This window comes from Bos grunniens, chromosome 10 (assembly GCF_055505025.1).
Source record: "Bos grunniens cultivar Pamir isolate PY7600 chromosome 10, Bosgru_T2T1.0, whole genome shotgun sequence".
Classification (NCBI taxonomy): domain Eukaryota; kingdom Metazoa; phylum Chordata; class Mammalia; order Artiodactyla; family Bovidae; genus Bos; species Bos grunniens.
In genome coordinates, this window is record NC_141174.1 from 24360183 (window position 1) to 24387413 (window position 27231).

Genomic DNA, 27231 nt, shown 5'->3' on the forward strand with positions numbered 1-27231 from the left:
CACGAAATTATTACACATTCACATTGCATGCACACTCTTTTCTCTTTCCCATACTCCTTTTCTCTCCATTCTCTCCCACTCCCGAAGATACTATGAACTTGGTATAACAAATTACCCAAAGGTAATAAATGCTGCAAAAGTGGCTCCAGTAGTTGTGGGGGGAAAGATAAAAGAAGAGATTATAATAGGAAAGGGCTTTTCTTTGTATGGAAGGAAGAGTGTATTTTACAGTAAATAAGATTTATTTAGGGGTCCAGAAAAAAAAATAAATCCTCCTGTTTTTTTTTCCATCCACTTGTATAAAACCTAAAGATCTAGGATTTTGCAGCTCAAGTCCTTTTCATTCATACATATATACAATCAGTATTTAATTTTAAAGTTAAACTAAATTTTCCTCTCTGGCCTTTGAAATACTGACAATTACTATTTACTTAGAGGTTTTATCTATTAAAATGGATGTAGAATATTTAGTTTATTAACCTTAATATTAGTAAATTGCAGGTGCTAAGCCTAATTAAGAGGACAGTATGGTAGAGGAAAAGGAGAAAGATCCTGGAGTTAGATAGGCCTAGGTTGGACTTCTTATTTTGTCTTCTCCATTCTCTCCCACTCCTGAATACACAATGAACTTGGTATAATAAATTACCCAAAGGTAATAAATGCTGCAAAAGTGGCTCCAGTAGTTGTGGGAGGAAAGATAAAAGAAGAGATTATAATAGGAGAGGGTAAGACTCTGAACAACTTATTTAATTTTTTTGAGCTTCAGTAGTATTGGGTTGGCCAAAAATTTCATTTGTCTCATGGGTTTTCCCAAAACATCCTGTGGAAAAACCCAAAAGAACTTTTTGGCTAACCCAATATTATCTACAAAATGAGGATAAAAGACACTTATCTGGATCTGTTGTTTTATGAGGCCTAAATAAGATAAGTGAAAAAAGTGCAGTATAGTGTTATATATAGTAGGTAGTAGGTAAAGATTCATGTCTCTTCCCAGGTAAAGACTGACACGTTTGGAGTGAAAAGGCTGGAGGTAAAGGATATGGATTAGCTGGGGAGGAAAGAGAGGAGTGAAATAGAATTGAAATCTTCCTTGTAGTTCTTACTAATAACTATCTTATTCATCTCTGTAGTACCAAGTGAAGTGAAAGTTGTTCAGTCATGTCTGACTCTTTGTGACAGGCTCCTCTGTCCATGGAATTTTCCAGGCAAGAATACTGGACTGGGTTGCCAATTCCTTCTCCCTGTAGTACCAAAGACTGAGACAATGTCTGATATAGCATAACACTTCATGAAAGTTACTTGAATTATTAGAGTACTCTTGCCAAGTCACTACCGTTGTGTCCAACTCTTTGGGACCCCATACACTGTAGCCCACCTGGCTCCTCTGTCCATGGGATTCTCCAGGCAAGAATACTGGAGTGGGTTGCCATGTCCTTCTCCAGGGGATCTTCCTGACCCAGGAATCGAACCTGTATTTCCTAAGGCTCCTGCACTGCAGGCAGATTCTTAACGCCTGAGCCACTGGGGAGTATGCTTACGTATATATAATAAAACCCCAATTCTGCCATAAGTACATAATTTGCACCATGGAAAGATCATATTCGTAGCAGAATAGATGGTGAGTTGGAAGAGAACAAGACTTGAAGCAGGGAGGCCAGTTAAGAGGCTAGTCTCACATGTCTAAACAAAAAGTAAATGGAGACCCAAACTAAGCCAGGATGGTAGACAGGAAGAGAGAGGAATGTATAAGAAATACTGATGGGGGGAACTGTAAGGGATTTAAATGCAGGGATGAATGAAAGCTAGAAGTTTTCCATTCAGGTTTCTTCTGGGTTGGGAGACTGGGTGGCTGGTGTGGGCAGCTGCTGAGCCAGAAAACTCAGTTTAGTTCAGTTCAGTTGCTCAGTCGGGTCCGACTGTTTGCGACCCTATGGACTGCAGCATGCCAGGCTTCCCTGTCCATCACCAACTCCCAGAGTTTACTCAAACTCATGTCCACTGAGTTGGTGATGCCATCCAGCCATCTCATCCTCTGCCATCCCCTTCTCCTCCTGCCTTCAATCTTTCCCAGCATCAGGGTCTTTTCAAATGAGTCAGCTCTTAGCATCAGGTGGCCAAAGTATTGGAGTTTCAGCTTCAGCATTAGTCCTTCCAATGAACACTCAGGGCTGATTTCCTTTAGGATGGACTGGTTGGATCTCCTTGCAGTCCAAGGGACTTGCAAGAGTTTTCTCCAATACCACAGTTCAAAAGCATCAATTCTTCGGTGCTCAGATATCTTTATAGTCCAACTCTCACACCCATAACATGACTACTGGAAAAACCATAGCCTTGACTAGATGGACCTTTGTTGGCAAAGTAATGTCTCTGCTTTTTAATATGCTGTCTAGGTTTGTCATAACTTTTCTTCCAAGGAGTAAGCGTCTTTTAATTTCATGGTTGCAGTCACCATCTGCAGTGATTCTGGAGCCCCAAAAATAAAGTGTGCCCCTGTTTCCACTGTTTCCCCATCTATTTGCCATTAAGTGATGGGACCTGTGGAAAATTCTGAAAGAGATGAGAATACCAGACCACCTGACCTGCCTCTTGAGAAATCTGTATACAGGTCAGGAAGCAACAGTTAGACATGGACATGGAACAACAGACTGGTTCCAAATAGGAAAAGGAGTACGTTAAGGCTGTATACTGTCACCCTGTTTATTTAACTTATATGCAGAGTACATCAAGAGAAACGCTGGACTGGAAGAAGCATAAGCTGGAATGAAGACTGGCGGGAGAAATATCAATAACCTCAGATATGCAGATGACACCACCCTTATGGCAGAAAGTGAAGAGGAACTAAAAAGCCTCTTGATGAAAGTGAAAGTGGAGAGTGAAAAAGTTGGCTTAAAGCTCAACATTCAGAAAATGAAGATCATGGCATCTGGTCCCATCACTTCGTAGGAAATAGATGGGGAAACAGTGCAAAGAGTATCAGACTTTATTTTTTTGGGTTCCAAAATCACTGCAGATGGTGACTGCAGCCATGAAATTAAAAGACGCTTACTCCTTGGAAGGAAAGTTATGACCAACCTAGATAGCATATTCAAAAGCAGAGACATTATTTTGCCAACTAAAGTCCGTCTAGTCAAGGCTATGGTTTTTCCTGTGGTCATGTATGGATGTGAGAGTTGGACTGTGAAGAAGGCTGAGTGCCAAAGAATTGATGCTTTTGAACTGTGGTGTTGGAGAAGACTCTTGAGAGTCCCCTGGATTGCAAGGAGATCCAACCAGTCCATTCTGAAGGAGATCAGCCCTGGGATTTCTTTGGAAAGAATGATGCTAAAGCTGAAACTCCAGTACTTTGGCCACCTCATGCGAAGAGTTGACTCATTGGAAAAGACTCTGATGCTGGGAGGGATTGGGGGCAGGAGAAGAAGGGGACGACAGAGGATGAGATGGCTGGATGGCATCACTGACTCGATGGCATCACTGACTCGATGGACGTGAGTCTGAGTGAACTCCGGGAGTTGGTGATGGACAGGGAGGCCTGGCGTGCTGTGATTCATGGGGTTGCAAAGAGTCGGACACGACTGAGCGACTGAACTGAACTTTTGGGACCAGATGCCATGATCTTAGTTTTCTGAATGTTGAGTTTTAAGCCAACTTTTCACTCTCCTCTTTCACTTTCATCAGGAGGCTCTTTAGTTTTTCTTCACTTTCTGCCATACAAGTGGTGTCATCTGCATATCTGAGGTTATTGATGTTTCTCACCAATCTTGATTCCAGCTTGTGCTTCATGCAGCCCAGCATTTCTCATGATGTACTCTGCATATAAGTTAAAGAACTCAAGGACATGGAATAAGATGGCAGTAAGGGTGGGCAGTGAGAGAGGAAAGGAACGATAATGAATTTAGTTTGGACATGTTGAGTTTGCTCTGCCTGACGAACTTGAAAATACACCCAGCAACCAGGTAGATCTAGGCATAGAGCTCAAGACAGAGATCAGATTTGGGAGTCAGCATAAAGAATTAGCAGGAAAGATAGTCAAGGGTGAGCCTTGGTTGACACTTATACTTGGAAATGAGCATAGGAAGAGATGCTGCCAAAACCAATAAAGGATAAAGTACTAATGGAGAATGAAGAAGCTGAAATGGGGTATTGCTAGAGAGGGATGTAAGACTGTGAGAGACCTAATAACTGGGTTTTGCAAGCATTTTATTTGTGTTTATAGAATAGACATATACCATTTCAATGAGGCTTTGTAGTGGTGGTGATGGTTTACTGACTAAGTTGTATCTGACTCTTACAACTCCATGGACTGTAGTCCACCAGGCTCCTCCTCTATCCATACGATTTCCCAGGCAAGACTGGAGTGGGTTGCTATTTCCTTCTCCAGGGGATCTTCCCAACCCAGGGATTGAACCTGCATCTCCTGCATTGGAGGCAGTCCCCTGCACTACAAACAGATTCTTTACAGGAGCCACCAAGGAAGCCCTGATACATGATTAAATATACTACATTCTTATTACTTCCTGTGATCCATGGACCAGTGGCTTGATATCTTAGGAGCTTGTTAGAAATGCTAAATCTTGGCACACTCCAGTTTTGCTGTATCAGAATCAGCATTTTTAATAAGCTCTCTAGATGATTTGCAAAGATTCACAATCAGTACTTATGAACTGAACAAGAAATAAACTGTTGTTCTTATTTCTAATAGGTCTCCAACTTTAGTCCATGTGATAATACCTGGTCAAATTATCTTTCCAAAATAATGATTTATTATGTCAATTCTGCTTTAAAAAAAGCTGTACATTTAAGCAACTTGGGTAGTTTTGCCTAGATTGCAAATCCTTTCAAAATTTGGCCTCAAATTTCTATGAAATTTACATGTATCCTTCTTCCTAAACCTCCTATTTTAACCAGTCGGTCCTGACCTAAGTTGTTCATTTCTACTTCTCTATTTTTGTTCATTCCCTGTTTCCTACTTGGTTAATACATTCTTCCTAACTACACAAATCCTATTCATCCTTTCTGTTCTAGCTAAAAATGCACCTTTTTAAAACTCTCGCAGACCATTCCAACGTATATGATGCTTCTTTTGACATATTTACAGTTATTCTCTTGTCTTCATAATGATAGTTAATTTCAAGAAATTTAGATTTCATTTCCACCTCTGCCACTCACTTGTATAATGCTGGGAAAGTTCAATTAACATCTCTGGGTTTAAAAATTCATCTTTTTCATACACGTGGCCGATAGGCACATGAGAAGATGCTCAACATCACTAATCCATCAGAGTCACAGTGAAATGTTGCTTCACACTTGTCACACTGGCTATTATTAAAAGGACCACAAATAACAAATGTTTTATAGAGTCTTATTCTTCAATTTTAACATTTACTGTTAAAGTTATGAAAGGTGATAAGAATAAGAGCTGAGAAATCTAATCATGTAGAATTTAAACGCAGACTGAAACCTTTTGAAAGTAATAAGAATAGTACTCTTACTCCCTACTCTTATCTGCCTAGCTGAGTAACTGTTCTGTGCTTGCTGACATTTTCAGTTATTTCTCTCCCTGCTTTAAACACAGGGTAGTTTCTCTCAAGACCCTGCTTATTTCCCTGGAGAGTTTCACACAAAGGCTTCTGTATAACAGCCTTTGTTTCATAAGCAAATGTCTTACACAGGAAAGAGAAGAATGAAGAGGGAGGCAACCTTCACAGAATATCAACAGGCTACAGATTAAATGTACCTTGTCTCCTCTGCTAAACTCCCAGCAAAGATTTCCATCTGAACAGTTATAAATTCTGTCCTCCCACATTCCACCTCTGCATTTTAAACCATTTACTCTGGGATTTTTCAATATAGCACTCTAAGACTGAGGAAGTTTAGATTTGCATCAATTGTACTTTAAAAAACTGTTCTCAGTTTTATGTAAGGTATACAATCCAAGAAAGGAATAAAGATCTGCATATTCTCAGAATTGCCTATATCTTGCTTATAGTTTTGTTGTTCTTTATATGCTGTTTTCAAGGTACATTAATTATTGGGAAATGTCTATAGCAAGTCAACAATTAGCCCCAGACAATCAAATATTAGCTTAACAACACAGTAAGCTTTTAATGGTGTTTTGGCTTCCACAGTAAGACAATGCAGCATGTAGTATATATATCAAGTTACTTCCTTTTTAATACAAAAGTACAACGTTAGGAGGAGAGAATGAACAGAATTATAGTCTAGAACAGCATAAGGTAAAAATGATACACACAAACAAAAAGCACCTTTTACCTTATGATAGTTCTTAGAGCTCACGAACATACTTAGTGGCAGGGTCAGAGCCAACAGTGGGTAGGAAACAAACTCAAAATCTGATGACTTTGTTCCTTAGAACTTCAGGCTCTGTCCTACTGGAACTCCTGGATTCATCCTATTTCTTTTCAGAAATTAATTTTTGTCATCTTTAAAGGTGTATCTGCATCAGGATAATTTTTAGATGCCTGAAGTTTATATGACTGTCTCTGAGAAATGTTATGTCAGGACTTGCTCACTTAGGGTGGCAGCAGAGGGGCAGAAGGAAGTATAAAGGAAGGGATGTATGTATATTTATATTTATATTTGGATGATAACCATCCATGTGTGTGCATCTCTTGATTGTACAATAAGAATGCATTGTTAAGTATTCAAAGGAAACATATTTCTTTAATAGTTTAGATCAGATAATGATGACTCCTCTTAGAAGTATTATCCTTGGTGTATGCTGTTGCTTTATGTCTCACTTTTAATTGAACATTAAGGAATGTAGTATTTTAATCATAACTCTGCCAATATCTTTATCTAGAGGACTGTTGCCATTTTTGTCTTTTCTGAAATTTTTGTCACCAAGAAGGCAGGATTATATATTTTTTCCTTTCCAGATTGAGTTGGTGCAGTGTATTCTTGGTTATCAAAATACTCATAGCTTTAAGACTTCGAAACAGCAAACGTTCCTGATGTGTGAAACAGCATGATACATAACTGCATGCTCATACTTGCATAAAAATGGATGCTAGCTGTGCAATGCACAAACTGACCTAGGACGACACATCAAATGGTAAACTGCCTGTGATTATGAATGACTTCGCTTTTTGCATTTTTTTGGTTTCCTATTATGCACGTTAACTTTTAAGAAATAAGTGTTATCTTAAAAATCTTAAAAAAAAAAAAAAAGACAAGTTACTGGTCAGGTCCAAATTTAACCCGCTCCTTGTCTTTTCAGTGGGTTCTTTCTTTCCCTTCCCAGGGCTAGGGAGTCCGAGTCAAGTTAATACTAGGTGACCTGTAGTACCAACTTTACCAGCATGGGTTCTAAGTTGGCTGTTTACTTACCTATGGACTTCTCTAGCACTAAACTTTCAGGTAATTATAAATGGTGAATTAAAAAAAAAGTGTTTGAAGATATGTCTAATAGCCTCTACTCCAGTGTTCTCAGAGAAACAAAAAATCAAGAGGTAAGAAGAGAACTTTAAAAGGTGAGATTAACATTAAAAACTATTACCTTTCAGGTTACTGGCAAGATGCTGTGTTTTAGGTCTGGACTACACTGTGTCCGGTTTATAGGTGTCTGAACATACCTTGTGGAATGGTAGGGCAGAGCCTCTTCAAAAGCACATTTGAGCTTTGGGAAAGCACTCATCGTTAGAGAAGAAGAAGCCAGGCATAATGAGCTTTTCTTAGTGACAAGGTGGTGATAAGACAAAAGGAGGCAGTTATGGGTGATAGATACATTCACATCAGGGTATCCATCACTCAGATCTGTTTCCCACATTTGTTGCTAGCAGGCTGATATCTGAGGGTTACTAAGGGCAGGCACACATCTTGTGAACTGGAAACAGTGCCTAGTGAAAGGTGGCATGTTGCATGGAAGGGGTTGCTCAGGAAGAGCAGACTTGTTTTTGATCACAAGTGAGACGCAGTTGGAGATTTAGAGAAATACGTGGGGAATTTAGCAGACAGCTGAGTTAATTGAGTAAATGGGGGTAATGTGCTCTTGGAGATGGGCAATTACAGTCAATGTTCCTCCGTTTGTACTTCTAGGTGGGTGAAGCCTGGAGAAACTCAAGTTATATAAGAATACAAAAATCAATACAAAAGTCATAGAAAATAATTGTACTTAAACTTTAAAGCATCAGTTAGTGCTAATTTTGACACTTCTCTCTTACTCATCTCACCTGTATCTTCCTTATCTTTCTTGAAACTAGTAAAAGTGTGAATAGGAATAGCACCCATAGCAGAGCAACGTATTTCTCTGGTTGTAAAAGGCTTTCCAGAAAAATGTCTACCACTAAAGGAAATAGACACCTCCACAAATCTTTGGCTTTTGAAGAATGAAATAAGTGGAAATTATGGTATTAAATCCCTTTCTCTTTAGCAACAATCTCACCTAGTTAGTATCCCTCAAATTTGTATTTGTACCACAACAACTTCAAAATAAAATCCAATACTTACTTGTCTCCCACAATTCCCAAGTTGATTGTGGGGTAACCATGTTCCTGAATTGTCGCTAAGAGGGTTGAACGATTGCTGTCTCGAATCTTTCCTGGTAAGAGGTCATCTTCAGGATTTAGCAACTACAAAGCCAAAAAAACCACCACAAATTATTTTCTTAGGATAATACAGCCTATTGTTAATGGAAAAAAAAATAGATCTAATAAACAGAGTTTAGCATATCTAGCCCCTACAACATTATCTGGCATGAGAAAGATATATGCTCAAAGGATCTTTGGTAAATAGTGAAAGCCAGGAGAATGAGAAAATATTTCTCCAGAATTAAAAAATATGCAGAAATTCAAGTGACTAAATAGTAGGCCAAATATCACACCAGCTTTGGTTGTAATTTGACAAAACAGTGCTCTGGAGATAGTGGCCTTCCCACTGGCTGTTTACTGTGTCAAACTGAAAAAAAAAAAAACAAACACACACACAACAACAAACTTTCTATTTTCTCTTTCACTATTATTTTCTAATCTGTCTTTCATTGAGAATACTTAAGGTAGAGACTCTGACATGATATTCTCAAGTCTGAAGAGACTGATATTTTATCTTTTCTTTCAAGCTTTTGTATATCTTTTTTGAAGCGGGATCAGAAATATCGAAAAAGTTAAACTTATTTGAAAGAGACGGAGCCAGATATTTTGTCTCTATTAGCAAACTTACACAAGTAATACTTAACTGCACACACTCACAATTCCATGACTTTGAACTGAATCACCCTTTAGAGATTTAATATCTACAATTATATGTCAAAAAAGAAAATTATAAGAAGTTTCTTTTATGTTAGGATGTCCTAGTGAGGCAGTGTTGCATAGTAGCAAGATTCTACCTTATTCAGATGAGGTTCAAATTCAAGTTGCCCAAATATGTTACTCCATAATATTTCCACTTATAATACACAGTAATAACTACCTTGAAAGGCAGCTGTTAGGATCGAGATAGTGAACACTCAGTTCATATAGACAAATAGAAGAGAAATGCAATTCTCTGTCCTTTATTACATATAATATTGAAAAAGCACCTAATTCCAATTGTCCTTAATACTGTTACTTCTACGTGCTAGTATAGATGGAATCAGTTGACAATGTGAACATAGATTTACATTAGATTATAAAATACTGAAGAATAGGAGGTCCTTAACACACACACACACTCAACATGCAACTTTATACAATTTTAAGATGTACTTTGATTTCAGAAAATTAGAAAATGAAAAAAAGTACATCTTTGAAGTGAGAAAATTATCTGGAATATTATTGGAAAATTATACTGGAATATTATCTTAGGAGGCTGAAGGCCAGCCTGCATACTTCAGACACTTAGGCTGTTAATATGGTTAACACCTAGGGTTTTCTATATCAGTACTGCCAAATAGTAACCTCAAGCCCCTTCAGTCTTTCCTTCTGACTCATTAGTGATACCATGTGGCTGGACTTTTGGCTTTATGTTGGAAAAGTAGTAGCTTTTCAACCAACTGTCCCCTTAAAAGATCTGGAGAAAAACTTTGATCATCTTATTCACTGTCACCTGGGAGACTTCCCTTCAAATCCTGTACTAATCTGACTTAATCAGATGCCATGTGACACTGCAACCCACTCATATCCTTTATCACTGGCAGAGCTGGGAAAACTGCTATTGCAGTGCTAATATAGGTTGATTTTCTGATCTTAATTAACACATAGTTATTGAACTTATTATAATTTTATAAAGGCCAAGACTTACAGCTTTTTAACTGCCATTAATCAGACAAGTTGCAATAGAGAGAAAAGATTTTTTTCACAAAGGATATTGACCACCAACTAAGGAATAAGATTTCCCTGTTCATAGGGCATTTTCTTTGCCATTCATATTCCTCTCTGTTATTTTGCTGCACAAGGTTCCAGAAATAATAGAACAATTAGAGATCACTGGCTGTTTGTCTGTAAAACTGACATAATGGAATATTAGCTAGTTAAATGAGGGTGTGAGATTTCCAGCACATTTTAAGTATTTTCAAAGAAAATACACAGAATTGAATGAAAGATTATAAGGTTGCATGCACTAGAATAAATTCACAATATTCCTCATTAAAATGAAATCTAATTTTCTAACATCTTCTGGTCATCTCTAGAATGATGCCTAAAACTTACTATAGTTAAAATACAAAAGAAAAACTACAATACAAAGTAAAAAAAAAAAAACGCATTATCTTCATATCTTATTGCTTTCTTATCTACCAAATGCCAAATTTCAATTCCCTGTTTCTGTTACCGTCAATGGTGCCATTGTATTTCCAGCTTTCAGACATTTAATCTTTGATTTTTTTTCCCTTTGTAGTCTACTATCTTCCCAAAGGTTTCAATCCTTAATCCTTACTCCATTCCTCAATGACCCTAGGTTTCCATTCACTCTCTTATCAACTCCCCATTCGTCTGAATTTCAGGTATTCAATATATCTGAATTTTTTCAAAAGCCTTATAATTGGCTATCTTGCCAACAAACTTTCTTTCTGAGAGAGAAAACAGATACATCAACTTGCAAAACAGGCAAACTATACCAAAACAGGCAAACTATACCAAACCATGATATTTAACACAAATTATCTTAAGTCAAATTGTTACAACACAAGCTTATTCAGACCTATATATTCCTATAATATCATGGACAAATAGAGACAATGGTAACTCCATATGGACTGTTACTCCAAAGAAAAAATGAAGCTGTTTCAGCAACTTACCTACTTTACAAAATGTGATCAGTCTTTGCCTAGACCACATTTACAAACTCCCTTAAAACCACCCCATGACCAATCCCAGTCCTCAAAATCCTATAAGTATTCTTTTGAGGGCGTGGTGCAGTAGTGGCGGAGAGGAGATACCTCATGTCCAAGGTCAGGAGTGGTAGCCAAGAGGAGATACCCCATGTCCAAGGTAGGCAGCAGCTCTGTGCTTTGCTGGAACAGCCGTGAAGAGATACCCCACGTCCAAGGTAAGAGAAACCCAAGTAAGACCATAGGTGCTGAGAGAGGGCATCAGAGGGCAGATAGACTGAAACCACAATCACAGAAAACTAGCCAATCTGATCACATGGACCACAGCCTTGTCTAACTCAATGAAACTAAGCCATGCTGTGTGGGGCCACCAAGATGGATGGGTCATGGTGGAGAGGTCTGACAGAGTGTGGTCCACTGGAGAAGGGAATGGCAAACCACTTCAGTATTCTTGCCTTGAGAACCCCATGAACAGTGTGAAAAGGCAAAAAGATAGAACACTGAAAGATGAACTCCCCAGGTCGGTAGGTGCCCAATGTGCTATTGGAGATCAGTGGAGAAATAATTCTAGAAAGAATGAAGGGATGGAGCTAAAACAAAAACAATAGCCAGTTGTGGATGTGACTGGTGATAGAAGCAAGGTCCGATGCTGTAAAGAGCAATATTGCCCAGGAATCTGGAATCTTATGTCTATGAATCAAGGCAAGTTGGGAGTGGTCAAACAGGAGATGGCAAGAGTGAACGCCGACATTCTAGTAATCAGTGAACTAAAATGGACTGGAATGGGTGAATTTAACTCAGATGTCCATTATATCTACTACTGTGGGCAGGAATCCCTTAGAAGAAATGGAGTAGCCATTATAGTCAACAAAAGAGTCCGAAATGCAGTACCTGGATGTAATCTCAAAAATGACAGAATGATTTCTGTTTGTTTCCAAGCCAACCATTCAATATCACAGTATTCCAAGTCTATGCCCCAACCAGTAACACTGAAGAAGCTGAAGTTGAATGGTTCTATGAAGATCTACAAGACTTTCTAGAACTAACACCCAAAAAGGATGTCCTTTTCATTATAAGGGACTGGAATGCAAAAGTAGGAAGTCAAGAAACACCTGGAGTAACAGGTAATTTTGGCCTTGGAGTACAGAATGAAGCAGGGCAAAGGCTAAGAGTTTTGCCAAGAGAATGCACTGGTCATAGCAAACACCCTTTTCCAACAACACAAGAGAAGACTCTACACATGGACATCACCAGATGGCCAACACTGAAATAAGACTGATTATATTCTTTGCAGCCAAAGATGGAGAAGCTCTATACAGTCAGCAAAAAAGAAGACTGGGAGCTGACTGTGACTCAGATCATGAATTCCTTATTGCCAAACTGAAGTGAAGAAAGTAGGGAAAACCACTAGGCCATTCAGGTATGACCTAAATCAAATCCCTTATGATTATACAGTGGAAGTGAGAAATAGATTTAAGGGACTAGATCTGATAGACAGAGTGCCGATGAACTATGGACGGAGGTTCGTGACATTGTACAGGAGACAGGGATCAAGACCATCCCCATGGAAAAGAAATGCAAAAAAGCAAAATGGCTGTCTGAGGAGGCCTTACAAATAGCTGTGAACAGAAGAGAAGTGAAAAGCAAAGGAGAAAAGGAAAGATATACCCATCTGAATGCAGCGTTCCAAAGAATGGCAAGGAGAGATAAGAAAGCCTTCCTCAGTGATCAATGCAAAGAAATAGAGGAAAGCAATAGAATGGGAAAGACTAGAGATCTCTTCAAGAAAATTAGAGATACCAAGGGAACATTTCATGCAAAGATGGGCTCAATAAAGGACAGAAACCATATGGACCTAACAGAAGCAGAAGATATTAAGAAGAGGTGGCAAGAATACACAGAAGAACTGTACAAAAAAGATCTTCATGACCCAGGTAATCACGACGGTGTGATCACTCACCTAGAGCCAGACATCCAGCATCACTACGAACAAAGCTAGTGGAGGTGATGGAATTCCAGCTGAGCTATTTCAAATCCTAAAAGATGATGCTGTGAAAGTGCTGCACTCAATATGCCAGCAAATTTGGAAGACTCAGCACTCTGTCAAGGTGATGCTCTCCCTTGTTCAGAAACTTTAATATACCCAGCTTTGTATGATCAGCAGGTTTCCCAGGTGGTCTCTGTACTAAGATCATGATAGTCACTGAAGTCCCCATCACACTTAGGCAAGACCCATGCCACCAGTATTCTCATTTTGGTTAAATTGTACTTCACTGAGGTCTTCTGAGTCTCTGTGTTTGGGGAAGTTGTTATCTATGATGGTAAGTCCAGCATTTACATTAAGCTCTGATCCTTTTTTCTCTCCTTGACTGGATTCCAAATTCAACTTTTCAAGTTTCCAGGAAAAGTATAACAAATGTTTAAATTGGTCAGAAGTTAAATTAAGGAGAGGAAGGGGAAAGAGCCCACAAATTTCTTCTTCTCTTGTACTCAGGCAGTCAGTCAGTCAGTCAGCTCAGTTGCTCAGTTGTGTCTGACTCTGACACCCCATGGACTGCAGCCCTCCAGGCTTCCCTGTTCATCACCAACTCCTGGAGCTTACTCTCTTATACTGCTGTTGCTTTTTATCTCCTTCAAGCTTTGGGGACAGCTTTATTCTGGGGATCTTGAAAGGATCATTCACAAAGCAAGAAAGCTCAGGAAAAAGAGGAAGATGGTTAAACTTTGAGCTATGGAAAAGTTCTGACAGATGATGGTTTCCAGAAAATAAAGGTGGTTGGAAGATTTCATTGTAAGATTTGGGTGGGGCTGTTTAGAATTAGTGACACTGCGTTAGAGCTGGGAGCCTGTCCAGCCTGGAAGACTCATTTTACAGACAGTGTGGCAGGAATACCAGAGAGGAGCAGCAGCACGTTCAAGATACCTTAGTGATGAAGTTACAAGTAGAGGGCTTCCCAGGTGGCGCTAGTGGAAAAGAACCCACCTGCCAATGCAGGAGACATGAGACATGGTTCAATCCCTGGGCCTGGAAGACCCCCCAAGAAAGAAATGGTAACCCACTACAGTATTCTTGCCTGGAGAATCCCATGGACAGAGTAGCCTTGTGGGCTACAGTTCCATGAGGTCACAAAAAGTCAGACATGACTGAAGTGACGTAGCACACACTGATCCTTTTTTGTTGAGCTCTCAAAGTTAGCTGAAATTTATTTTGTTTAGAAGGGGAGCAGAATATGCCACCTCCAAATGAACCTCTTTGGTACGTGGATTATTTTGAGCTGAAGGCAATCAAACCCTAGCAGACTCAACAAAAACTTTTATGATTCCTTGGCTGCCTAAGAACTTAGATAGGGGACCTGGCCCAGAAAAAGAGCCATTACCAGGAGATTTTTCACCTGAAAGACGTATCTGTATGGCAGGGCAAACGACTGATTACAAAACACCTGCTCTTCTCATCTTCCTGTGAACTGCCCTTCTCTCCCTTTGAAGTTCCAGGGTCTTTCCCTTTCTCAGCTCAGATTGGCATACAAACCTCAATCACATGACTGCTTTTGAGTCTTATATTTTTATGGGATTCCTATATGTACAAGATTAATATTTTCTCCGGTAATCTGTCAATTTAATTATTAGACCAGCCAAAGAACCTAGAACCATATATGGAAAGTTTTTGTGCTCCAATTCAGTTCAGTCGCTCAGTTGGGTCCTACTCTTTGTGAACCCATGGACTGCAGCATGCCAGGCTTCCCTGTCCATCACCAACTCCTGGAGTACCCAAACTCATGTCCATTGAGTCAGTGATGCCATCCAACCATCTCATCTTCTGTCGACCCCTTCTCCTCCTGCCCTCAATCTTTCCCAGAATCAGAGTGTTTTCCAATGAGTCAGCTATTCATATCAGGTGGCCAAAGCACAGGGTTGATTTCCTTTAGGATTGACTAGTTTGAGCTCCTTGAGTCTCCAAGGGACTCTCCAGAGTCTTCTCCAGCGCCACAATTTGAAAACATCAATTTTTCGACACTCAGCCTACTTTATAGTTCAGCTCTCACATCTGTACACGACTATTGGAAAAACCGTAACTTTGACTAGATGGACCTTTGTCAGCAAAGTGATGAATCTCCTTTCTAATATGCTGTCTAGGTTTGTCATAACTTTTCTTTCAAGGAGCGTCTTTTAATTTCATGGCTATAATCACTCTCTGCAGTGATTTTGGAGCCCAAGAAAATAAAGACTGTCACTGTTTCCATTGTTTCCCCATCTATTTGCCATGAGGTGATGAGACAGGATGCCATGATCTTCATTTTTTGGAATGCTGAGTTTTAAGCCAGCTTTTTCTCTCTCCTCTTTCACTCTCATCCAGAGGCTCTTTAGCTCCTCTTTACTTTCTTCCATTAGAGTGGTATCTGAGGTTGATATTTCTCCTGACAATCTTGACTCCAGTTTGGGATTCATCCAGCATGGCATTTCACATGATGTACTCTGTATTTAAGTTAAATAAGCAGGATGACAATATACAGCCTGGACATACTCCTTTCCCAATTTTGAATCAGTCCTTTGTTCTTTGTCCAGTTCTAACTGTTGCTTCTTGACCTGCATATAGGTTTCTCAGGAGGCAGGTAAGGTGGTTTGGTATTCCCATCTTTTTAAGAATTTTCCAAAGTTTGTTGTGATCCACATAGTCAAAGGCTTTAGTGTAGTCAATGAAGCAGAAGTAGATGTTTTTCTGGATGATCAGAGTACCTGAGCTTTGTTGCAAACTTCTATATAACCTGACCCGCCCGCCCTCCTTGGAGCAGTTCTCTCAAGGTTACTTGAGACACTGTCTCCTGGGCTTGAAGTCCTAAAAATTCTCACCCAATAAAAGGTAGCTCAATTGTGACTATTTTTTAAGTGGACAGTTTGAAGGTACTTTTAGAACAGAGGATGAATATTATTCTGAATATTCAGTGATTATCATTTTTATTGTTATGCATTGCTTCAAAATTAAATTTAAGTAAAAAAGCAAAACATTTGAAATCTCTTTTGTTAAACCCTCAGGAGGAAGTTCTCTGTCTTGTCTAAAAGAGAAATCATTTATTTTAAGAGACCTCCCTCTTTGTTTCTGTTCTTCAGAGATTTAACCCTGTGGTCTTGATGGAACTGTCAAGGGGCCCAAGACTGTTATAATGATTTACTTTCTCTCTTTTTAATGTACTGAAATGGAGTTGTCTGCATCTAAGACTTTTCTCGTCTTAATACAGAGAAGATATTAGACTTCTGTAGGTCAGTAACTATTTCCACATCCATTGCAAACAGCTCCCTTACATATAATTTCTTCCTTTTTTCCTCTTTTGGAAAAATTAATTATCAAAAGTCAATGACTTAGTGACTGAACAACAACAAAATACATTAAAAAATAGTTAACATGGTAAACGTTTTGTTATGTGTATTTTATCATAATTAAAAATGAAAAAAAAAAGTCACTGATGACCTTGGTAATAAACATTTCAGGGAAGAATGATGCCTTTAAAAAATAGTAGAAACTAATACCACTTTGTAAAGCAAGTTATACCCCAACAAAAATTTAAGAAAATAATTAAACAACAACACATTAAAAAAAGGAGGGGTAAGTCAGGAAGGAAGAATTCCATTCTTTATAGTAGGAAGGGAAAAGTGATGAGTGAGATTAGGCAATGGTGGAAGATGAGATTGTTGTTGTTCACTCACTAAGTCATGTCTGACTCTTTCTAACCCCATGGACTGCAGCATGCCAGGCTTCCTTGTCCTTCATTATTTCCTGGAGTCTACTCAAACTCGTCCATTGAGTCAATGATGCCATCCAACCATCTCATCTTCTGTTGTCCCCTTCTCCTCCTGCTCCCAATCTTTCCCAGTATCAGAGTCTCTTCCAGTGAGTCGGCTCTTCACAGCAGGTGGCCAGAGTATTGGAGCTTCAGCTTCGGCATCAGTTCTTCCAATGAATATTCAGGGTTGATTTCCTTGAGGATTGACTAGTTTGATCTCCTTGCTGTCCAAGGAATATGAGGGAAATGAAGGCTTGCATTTACAAAAGAGGTTAAAATTAGGGCTTTAGATATGAGAAGTTGCCTGTACATATCTGGCATGAGAGGAAAAGTCTAAGGGAGAATCTGGAGATAGTGGAGGACACAGCAGAGAACAGCATCTTAAGGGAATGTTCCAAGTAGGGAATGGAGAAAGGCATGATGAGGATAAAAAGGAGTAGTTGTCAGGGCATCAAGAGAGAACTGTCATAGAGCACTAGGAATGAAGTAGTTTCCAGGTGGTGGGTAAGGAATGTGTCTGATGTCAAATGATATATACATGGTAAGGAGGTTGAATATCAGAGCAGGTTTTGAAGGTTAGGAGGTGATGAGTGTACTCAGGAAAGCAGTTTTTGTACTAATGGGACACTAATGAGATTTGGGAGTTTGAGTAGAGAGTGGAGAGTAAGGAAGGAAAGGCAGTATTTCTGACTTCTCTTTCAACAAATCTAGTAGTGGATAGGAGGTGACTAAGTAGTAGCTCAATGAGGAAAAGTGGTGTTTAAATATAGGTTCTCTTGTGATAGTGGTAATCTTTGTCTGTTTGGATACAGGAGGATGAGCCACTAGAGAGAAAATAGAGAACCCAGAAGACACAGGAAATAATTTAGAAATCAAAGTTCTGAGGAAGGTGAGAAAAAGTAGGCTTAAAAGTAGTATTGTTCTTAGGAAGGAGAAGTACCTCTTCTTTCAGATTGAAAGAATTCCTTTTAGATTGAAAGAAAGGAATATAGGTAAAGGAATGGGGAAATTTTTGAGGTAATGAGACGGGAAGAAGAGGGAGCCCTCATAGTGCTCAGTTTCACAGATATATTTATTTTTAAACTTCACTTTTCCCCGCAAAGGTAGTGAGATCATCTGCCAAGAGCTGAAAGCAGGGCTCTGCTGAGGTTTGAAGAGGGGGTAGAATGTGTGAATGAACTATCATATTGGATCTGGAAGAATGTGCTAGAAAACCAACAAGACAGTTACATCAGAATTACTGAACAACTTTAAGTTCCAGGTTGCCACTAAATGCCAGTAATTTGTAGTTGTTCAGGTAATCATAGTTCTATGAATTTTATTCAGTACTGTTTTTCTGCTTGGGAACAAAAATGGAGAAAGGAGTCATTCACTTTGGGTATCACCATAGCAAGCAAAGGAATAAATTTTAGTGAAGCTATCTAAAGCATTAGAGAGGGCAACTTGAAAGTGGTGAGTCATGGTCTTGAATCTGGACAAGAAATAAAGTGTGGCTAGAAGAAAATAGAGGAATCTCTAACCTAATAGGTTTCAGAGACTTCCATTAAAATGTTGGGGAAATGAAATTTAAGGAATTGGGAAGCATTGTGGAATAGTGGAAAAAGGTCATTACAGCAAATGACTTAGGTGTGAAACCAGGCTTAATCACTTAGACAAAATATATGATGTTGGATAAGTTGCTTTGTTTTTGAGCTTCAATTTTCTCTTACATAAAATGAAGGATAGTTATATTAACCTCATAGTGTTGCTTTAATCATGAAGCACATGGCAGTACTGGTCACAGTAGACACTCAACTTCTTATTCTTTCTCTTATTAATAAGGACAAAGATTTTAAAGATTCTACTTTTACAATAACAGCTGCTTGCGGCAGCCCCCAAAGATCAGTATAGGGAGATTTTAGACAGACCTTATGTGTCTAAAGTATAAACTTGTTTGTACAAACACCTGTTATTAGAGTGGCCAAGATATTTATAAAAGATGGAATAAAATAAATAGTGGACATAAATACACCTAGTTCTGTGTGTATGTGCATGAGAGAGAGAAAGAGAGAGAGGGTTGCAGAGAGGGAGGGAGAAACAGTGAATGAGGTGGGGGACAGAATGAATAAAAATGAATGAATGAGTTATGGAATATGGCTGAAGGTGACTGAAATTAGATGAAAACTCACCATCTCTGGAAGGAATACTTATTGCTAGTACTTCGGTAACTAGGTAACAATCATATAATCTTGATTTCTTGAAGCTAATGGCAGCTGGCAGACTGATATCCCGTTTAAAGATCTGTAAGTTACCATCTACAGTTTCAAGGGAAACAATATATTTTATGGAATGGAGAGATGATGTCTTCAAGAGTCAAAATTAGAAAATAAAACTTGGAAATATAAAGGTTGGGGAAAGAGGAAGAAGGGACAGCTGTCTAAGTGTAAAAGTTACACCTCCTATCTTCTATTTATACTGATTTCCTAGGTGACCTTATGCAGTCTCATGATTTTAAATACTATATTTATATATATGTACTATTTTAAAATACTATATATATATGCTGATAACTTTCAAATATGTACCTTTAATTCTAACCTTTCTCCTAAGCTCCAGACTAATATTTTTAATTGCCTACTCTTAATTCTCATAAGTATCTCAAACTTAACATTTCCAAAGAAGAAGCCCTGACTTCTGCTGCCCAATCTTTCTAATCAGGGTAAATGATAACTCTCCTTAGGTCAGTTATCAAAGCTCAGGTCAAAATCTTAGAGTTCATCTTGACTTTTAACTTTCTCTTATCTTCTACTTTGAATTCTCTGGCAAATCTTGTTTGCTGATTTTACCTTCAAAATACATTCTGGATCTGATTACTTCTCACCATCTCCACTATCATTCTGGTCCAAATCTCTTGCTGGAGTACTCCACAGCCTTTCAAAGGGCCTCTTGGTCTTTCTCCTTTTCCCTCCCATATGCCAAATCATTCACATAGAAGACAGAGTAAGCATTTGCAAATTTAAGATATTTTATGTTCCACTTCCTCAAAACTGTCTATTTAGAATAAAAGGATCTTGTTTCTGCTACCTCTCCAACTTCTCCCTTCACTTTGCTACCTTCCCACTATTCTTCAGTCACATTGGCTTCATTGCTGTTCCTCAAACATGATAAGCATGCACTATACTCCAGGGCCTTTGTGGTTGTCATCCCCTCTGGTTGGAACACAATTCTAGTCACATGCCATGTACCTTCAATGTCTTCGGATTTCCACTCTGATTTCCCCCATCAGTGAGGCCTAATTAGTCTTTGTAAAACTCTATCTGTCTGCCAGTCAGGTCCAGACATGAAAATCAAAACTCCTTTAGCTTTTTCAAAAGGAGATAGCAGGAAAAGGGAGGATTTAATGCATGGGATTGGTTATAAGTGTGTTGCCAAGTTGGAGAAACAAAAGAAGAAAAGTATATCACTAAAGATTAGTAATTGCCAGAAGTCACCACTGTCCCCGGGGCTGCTGGAGGAGAGAGATGCTACTGAGTTGAGGAGATTCTACTGCTGCTGCCTTTTTCCACCTTCTAATATCATGTTAATGCATCCCAGTGGCAAAACCTACCTGGACCACAGGGAAAGAGAGCCTGAGAAATTGTGTTTTCAAGCTTCCAGTTTTATTGTATCAGAGAGAGAATAAAAGGGTTGATATGGAATAAGTTTCAATAGATTATATTGAATATAATTACATTATTCAATAAATTGAATATAATGAATAATTCATTATATTGAATACAATTATTATATACCTGGCATATACCTCTTTTACTAGCAATCTTTATCATCTTACTCTGCTTTAAAAATTCATACAATTTACTACTATTTGTTTATTGACTATCCCCCTCCTCCCATCAGAACATAAATTCTATAGGAGCAGGGGCTTTATCTGTCTTGCTTGTTGCTTGTTGCTGTTGTCTCCAATACTCAGAATAGTATCTGGCATCAGTGTGATAGCATACTGAGAGAGGAGGGGTTGTAAGAGTGACTGCCTCAGTGGAAAGGAATATTTTATTACTGACATTGTTTAGAATTGCCAGTGCATGCTGATAATAAAGAACAGAATGACTTGTAGTTAGTTTTACTACTGTTTTCTAATTTTCTGCATACAGTGTGTTCTTTTATGTGAGGTTAACAAAATCCTTTCTCCATCTCTAAGGACACATTTGAACTTGGGTTAACTTTCTAGCTCAGTTTCTCTGGAAATTTGACAAAAAAAAAAAAAAAAAAAAAAGGTGAACTTGTTAGTAGACAGCATTTCTTATGGTAAAAATGGTCTCTGAATAGTAACTTGCGTATGGAATAGAAGGGATTACAAATGAATCCATAACAAAAAGCCAGGCTTTGGGCTTCCATGAATGTGGTAACATTTGAAACTGGGCATTTCCCTTGTAGGGACTCTGGAAACTGCCTAAGATTGTTATAAGAAATACTGATTCCTATGTAGGACATGGTGCTTTTACGCTGATGGCTCTCATACTCTCCTAGTAAAACTCTTGTTCCCTGCACCTAAATGTTACTTGAAGAACAAAGAGACCAGTTGTTGGATGGCTGTGTGAAATACTATGATGACCGGTCCCACTGAAGAAAGCCTGATGCTCCCCTCCTGAATGCTGAGTTTCCTTTTTAATATCAGGAAACTGGTTCAAGGTATAGATTATTCATATCTTCTAAGTCTGATGTTTACTTAAGAGAACCTCTGGTGGGTATTTCAGCATGTAACAGATGTTCATCAAACATTTATTGAGCAAATGCATGAGGTTGGAAATGTATGATCACAATTATTTAATTACTGGATGCTATTACTTAAATTTTAACTTGCACAGTTTGTCAAAATTAACAAATGTCTACACCAGCTATTCTATGTAAGTTATAGTTTGCAACTCTGGCTTCCCAATTTTAAAATGAGTCCTTCATCCTGAATAAGCTCATGGAGTCACAAAATACAAAGCAGGTTTTGAGTGAGTCTACATAGACATCTTCTATGGGATTCTTTGGGCTGCCTAAGGCTTATCAATATCCCACACTGGATTTAAGAGGTGGCATATGTGAAGCCATACATATCAGAAGTCAGAACTAATACTTAAGTGGAGCTTGTGCTGTGAGTGAGTAAATTATAGACTTATCACATTAATATACAAACATAATTACTTTTGGCCCCTTTGAAATAAATGAATAATTTTTTTTCTTATTGTTTTCTGACTATCTGAGGATCTCAAGCCTTCAGGAGCGATACTATGCTTTATTTCTTTTATCTCTAGTTTCCAGTATAGTGTCTGGCATAGAAGTACTCAATAAACATTTGTTGAACTATATGGTGACAGAGAATCATAAATTTAATAACAGCTAACTTTGGATGGGAGTAGGGAGGAATGTCGGAATTTCCCTGGTAGCTCAGCTGGTAAAGAATCTGCCTGCAATGCAGGAGACCCCAGTTTGATTCCTAGGTTGGGAAGATCCCCTGGAGGAGGGCATGGCAACCCACACCAGTATTCTTGCCGGGAGAATCCCCATGGACAGAGGAAGCTGGTGGGCTAGTCCATGGCGTTGCAAAGAGTTGGACATGACTGAGCAACTAAGCACAGCACAGCACAGGGAGGAATGTCAAACTACACGGAACTAGACATCATGGAATTTAAAAGCATCATTCCTTTGGAAAACCATGTAAGTACAGTAGGCCAGAAAACGAAGGGAAAGAGAATCACACAGGATCTATCAAAGCCTCTTCAAAGATAATCAAGTCTACAGGGGCAGGGAACTACAGAATCTTCTTTAGGTTCTACCATGTATGTACCATCTCTAGTCTCATCCTGTCACTATTCCCTACTACTAGTAAATAGTTTTAATAAAGAGTATAAAAGGTAGCTTAAAAAAATACTGCCAATAATGTACTCTGGGGGAGTAACAGAATCCAGACCTACAAAGTCATTAGGAGGAAAACAAAAAATGTAGCTTAAACAAAGGTGCCTAATAAAATAGCTGTCTATTTGCTCATTCTACCTAGGTTTCCTAAGCCCCATGAAGTCACTTAGATGCACAAAGCATATATATAAATCTCAAATAAGAACAGTTCATTAAGTCAATCAGTTGAACAGAAATTTCTTTCTGATGCTAAACATAGTGTTGGTTGGTTCTAAGGACAGAAAATCATCACTGTGCAGATCAACTGAAAAGAATGTTTCTTTTGGGTCAGTCAATAGTTTTAGGGAATGACCAGTACACCTACACTGGGAAGTAAACAGATGTAGAATGCTGATTTAGCTCTCCATTATCAAAACAAAATATTTTTTTCTTCTGTCCTTTCCAAAAGAGCTATAAGGGCAACAGACCCTTGAAAATGTTCATTTCCAAGTCTAAGAAATGAAAAATAATGGTAGCAAATGGCTTATTTTCAGAAAGTTAGAGATTAAAAGAGAGATAGAAAAAAAATCCTGTTAATCTTTTTAAAAATAGTATAAGATCTTAAGGAATAACTTGAAAAAAATCTCAGTAGTTTCTGATTCTGCTTTTAGGCTTTGAATTTCCAGCAGATTCACTTTTCAATATTCCTAGTTTGGCCTTATAGCCTCCAATTGAAGTTCTGTATAACCTAAGCAAAAGGGAACAGAAAGTTTTTCAAAAGTTCTCAGAATACTGACTACATTTCCCTTCCTAAATTAGGACTGAAATGACATTTTGACATATTCTGAATAGCATGCCACTAGAGATGCTATCTTTAGAGAGAAAAATGATTTTCAAATCCTTCCTGGTGACTAAAGATCACATGGAATGTTAAGCAAGAAAAAGGGCTAGAATTCAATTCCCAATTCATTGAATCACTTCTCGCACAGAGGTGGCCCATCATCTCAGCAGCAGATCAGGCACGGCTCACTATACCAGCAGACTAAGCGCTAGGTTTGCACAGTTGAATATCTACAGCCAGCAGTCAACATCCTCTGTTTATATGTACTGAATGTGTGGAAGGCCATTGGTTGTAATATTTCATTCTAGTAAATGGAAGGGAATGCTTCTTAATATATAATTTCTAGTTCTTCCTTTTCATCTTCTGTACTTGAACCATCCCGAGGCCCATTTATTATTCCCTTGTTATAGAAATGTGGTAAGATCTATAATCCTTAATATTCTATTTATAATATAGAACACAGAATGTCAGAAATGCTTTTCTCTGAAAGTCCCACTACCCTCCTTCCCTTGCCACAACCCGCCCCTCCCCCTGCCTTTTTTACCTCATTCCCTGTTGACATGACTGCAACCACTGGAAACTTATTAACTTCAACCTCTGTAACACCTACAGTTGCCAGAAGACCAATCTCTGAGGGGCCCATGTGGGTTCCTTTGGCCAAAACGCATTCCCCTCTTTTAATGTCATGGCCAATGGGTCTGAAAATCAAAGCAGAACCATAAGCAGTATGACAAAGAACAATATTTTCTCAACTCAGAGGGAAACTTTAGTGTCACAGAAAGAGGACACTCAAGGGGGAAAAGGGGAAATGAGGCATGGAACAGAGTACTAAAATGAAGAGATTTTTAAAACTATGCTTTTTTAATTAAAAAAAATTTAATTCACACAAAGACAGAAATAGATTTGTATCTATTGCTGTTAAACAGGAATATGCTACTTTATGTTTGAAAATTCTTTTAGAAATGCTTTGTAACACATTATAGCCAAAAACACCAACTGCAAACTCTCTTTGGTGTAAGGCAGGCATTTATATGAAAATATCTAATGCCATTCCAGAGCTTGTTAGGATTGTGGTGAAGAGAATAATGCTAATGAGGTTACAGCCATGGAGATAATTTCCATTAGACCACTTAGACTGGTCCAGTTCTGTGGCCACCCCATTTACTTTGACCCCACAGGAGTGGAAGAAGTGTAGCTTTGTTACAAAATGTTGAATAAATTAGGACTAATGGAATCAGGGCAAACATATTCAATCATGAGAAAAATCACCTGAAGGATATACACTACTTATAATAAGACAGTAGTCTCAACTTTGTATATAAAGAGTAGCACATCATTCCATTATTATTGGTAGTTGAGGAGGGGCTTTCAGCTAATTATATAAATACTCGACTTTGAAAGTATCTGTGTTAATATCAAATTCTCAATTACCTACGGGTAAGGATGGGAAATTCTAGATTATCTAGAAATAGGATCAACTATGGATTATGCAGGCTTATGACTTTGCCTCCTTCTCATGTTGCTTTTGAATAAATCATTTGCCTTTACTAATGTCATAAAAAAGTAGGTAGGGCAGACATGGGATATATAATTTAGAAAAATCATTTTGCTACTGGTTAAAATCCCTGAAAGCTAATGGTTAATTGACTGAGCTGTGAATTTATAATAGCCATGCTCTCCTGAGTTCATGATCATGGGAGAAACAAAAGTTGGCTATACATTCTATGTGTTATGAACTTACCTGATATCTTGGCCTGGCCGAGCTTGCACCAGAATTCGTACTTCAAGCTCCTCAGTGCCCTATGGTAACAACAAATCATGTAATTTCAAACAGAGCAATCTCACTGAATTTCGATCAATAGAATTTAGCTATTCAGATGCTTTCATCATCGGATAGGCTCAGAATATATAAAGATACAGAGGAACAGGAAATCCTTTGTGAACTCCTTTGAACATGAATTTCTACCACAGGTTCCTGAAAAATTAGGCTTGATCCCAAAGAATAAGTAAACATTTTCACTGATTCTCATACTTTTAAAAAATGTACCAATTCAAATATTGACTCATACTTTGTAAATAGCATTCTCAAGGAAAAACATATACATATATACATAGAGAGAGAGATCGCTATCCTAATAGATACAGTGAATGTGTGTGGAGGTAACTATTTTGTTCCCATAAATCATGGATTCAGTACTATGCCAAGATTCCCAAATATCTGTAGAAATTTCAGTGAAGACTTAACAGTTTGCCTGGTAGTAGATTTCTATAAATTAATGGTGATCTTAATTTTTACATTTATGAACTGTGACTAATATTGTGATATTGGAACTGTGTCTTGTCATCTGGCAGAGTGTGTTCTGGATTTCAATGCTCCGCTGACTTCCTTGATGCCAATAAATTTGTTGGGCAGTTTTAACAGCAGGACAATGTGACCTGTATGTCCAGAGTTGAATTTTATAAGCCTTACTTGTGGGAAGTAAGTAAGTACTTGTGGGTGATAAAAAGGAAAATCCTCAAATGAAGAAAAGAGGGCATATCTCAGCATGGCCAAATTTTACTGTATGTTCAGTCTGGGAGAATATATTTTGTCATTTATTCTTGTATTAAAAAATACAAGATATCTTAAACTTCTTCACAAAACAAAATCAGTAAATCCTCCATTGAAACTTTTATTCCTGACTGATGCTCTGGATTCAATAACTGCCAGTAGCTTCAGTGAAATAAAGGCCTACTTAGAAGCCTTTATTTATAAAAGAACAGAGTCCTTTATTTTAGGAAATAGAGGGGGAATTGACATAAATTTAATGTTTCCAGACTGCAATTTGGTGGCACAGATTTTCCTGAATTATAGAAAACCAGAGCTGAAAGGGTCATTTGGTTTAAATGCTTGGCTTAGGGAAGTATTCAAGAACTTGCCCAAATGTTCTTTGTTAAATTCTTCTGTATTAAAATCTCCACATTTTATCAGAAGCTAGTCTTGATGAGCAAATTTCTCAGCTAGATGGTAGGACAACAGTTAATATCATTGCTCTTTTATCTTGAGATAGTTTCTTTCCTTGTTTGCAAATGCAATTTCTTGGCTTAAATGTAGTTCAAATTCTGCTGTAATCCCAGTAATGGTCATAAAAACGATTTCCATAATAAAAGGTTTTCAAGCCTAAGGCAATTCCTTATTCACTATACAGTACAATGTAAGGTCCTAATGTTAAAAAATTGGGCTCTCATAAACATTGCAGAAAATGGACCTGACTTATAATACTGCCACAGGAATGAAGCCATAAGACCTGGTAATGACGTACATCATCGGATTCCCTGATAAGTTCAGTATCTTCCACTTGTACTACTGCATCAGCACCACAGGGGATTGGAGCACCTGTTGTAACCCGCATGACTTGTCCTGGCATTACTGTCTGAGTAGGCTGGAAATAGAAACACACAAGAAAGAGATGATTTACTTTGCTCCTGCAAAGGAAACTCTTGCAGATGTAACA

At 38.2% G+C, this 27231-nt stretch overlaps 1 protein-coding gene across 21 annotated transcripts in view; it reads right to left on the bottom strand.

The window, feature by feature from the left end:
- Positions 1-27231, bottom strand: part of GPHN (gephyrin) — a 535403-nt gene that overhangs the window by 43318 nt on the left and 464854 nt on the right. For 11 of the 21 annotated variants that reach the window (XM_086320195.1, XM_086320189.1, XM_086320186.1 and 8 more), the window contains 4 exons: positions 27040-27159; positions 25479-25537; positions 24282-24435; positions 8467-8588 (listed from right to left, as the gene is read on the bottom strand). In XM_086320195.1, the coding sequence (XP_086176321.1) occupies positions 8467-8588; positions 24282-24435; positions 25479-25537; positions 27040-27159 (455 nt within the window). Of the gene's footprint in view, positions 1-8466; positions 8589-24281; positions 24436-25478; positions 25538-27024; positions 27160-27231 lie in introns of all 21 variants that reach the window. The other 10 variants (XM_086320194.1, XM_086320188.1, XM_086320184.1 and 7 more) reach the window with 1 other exon arrangement.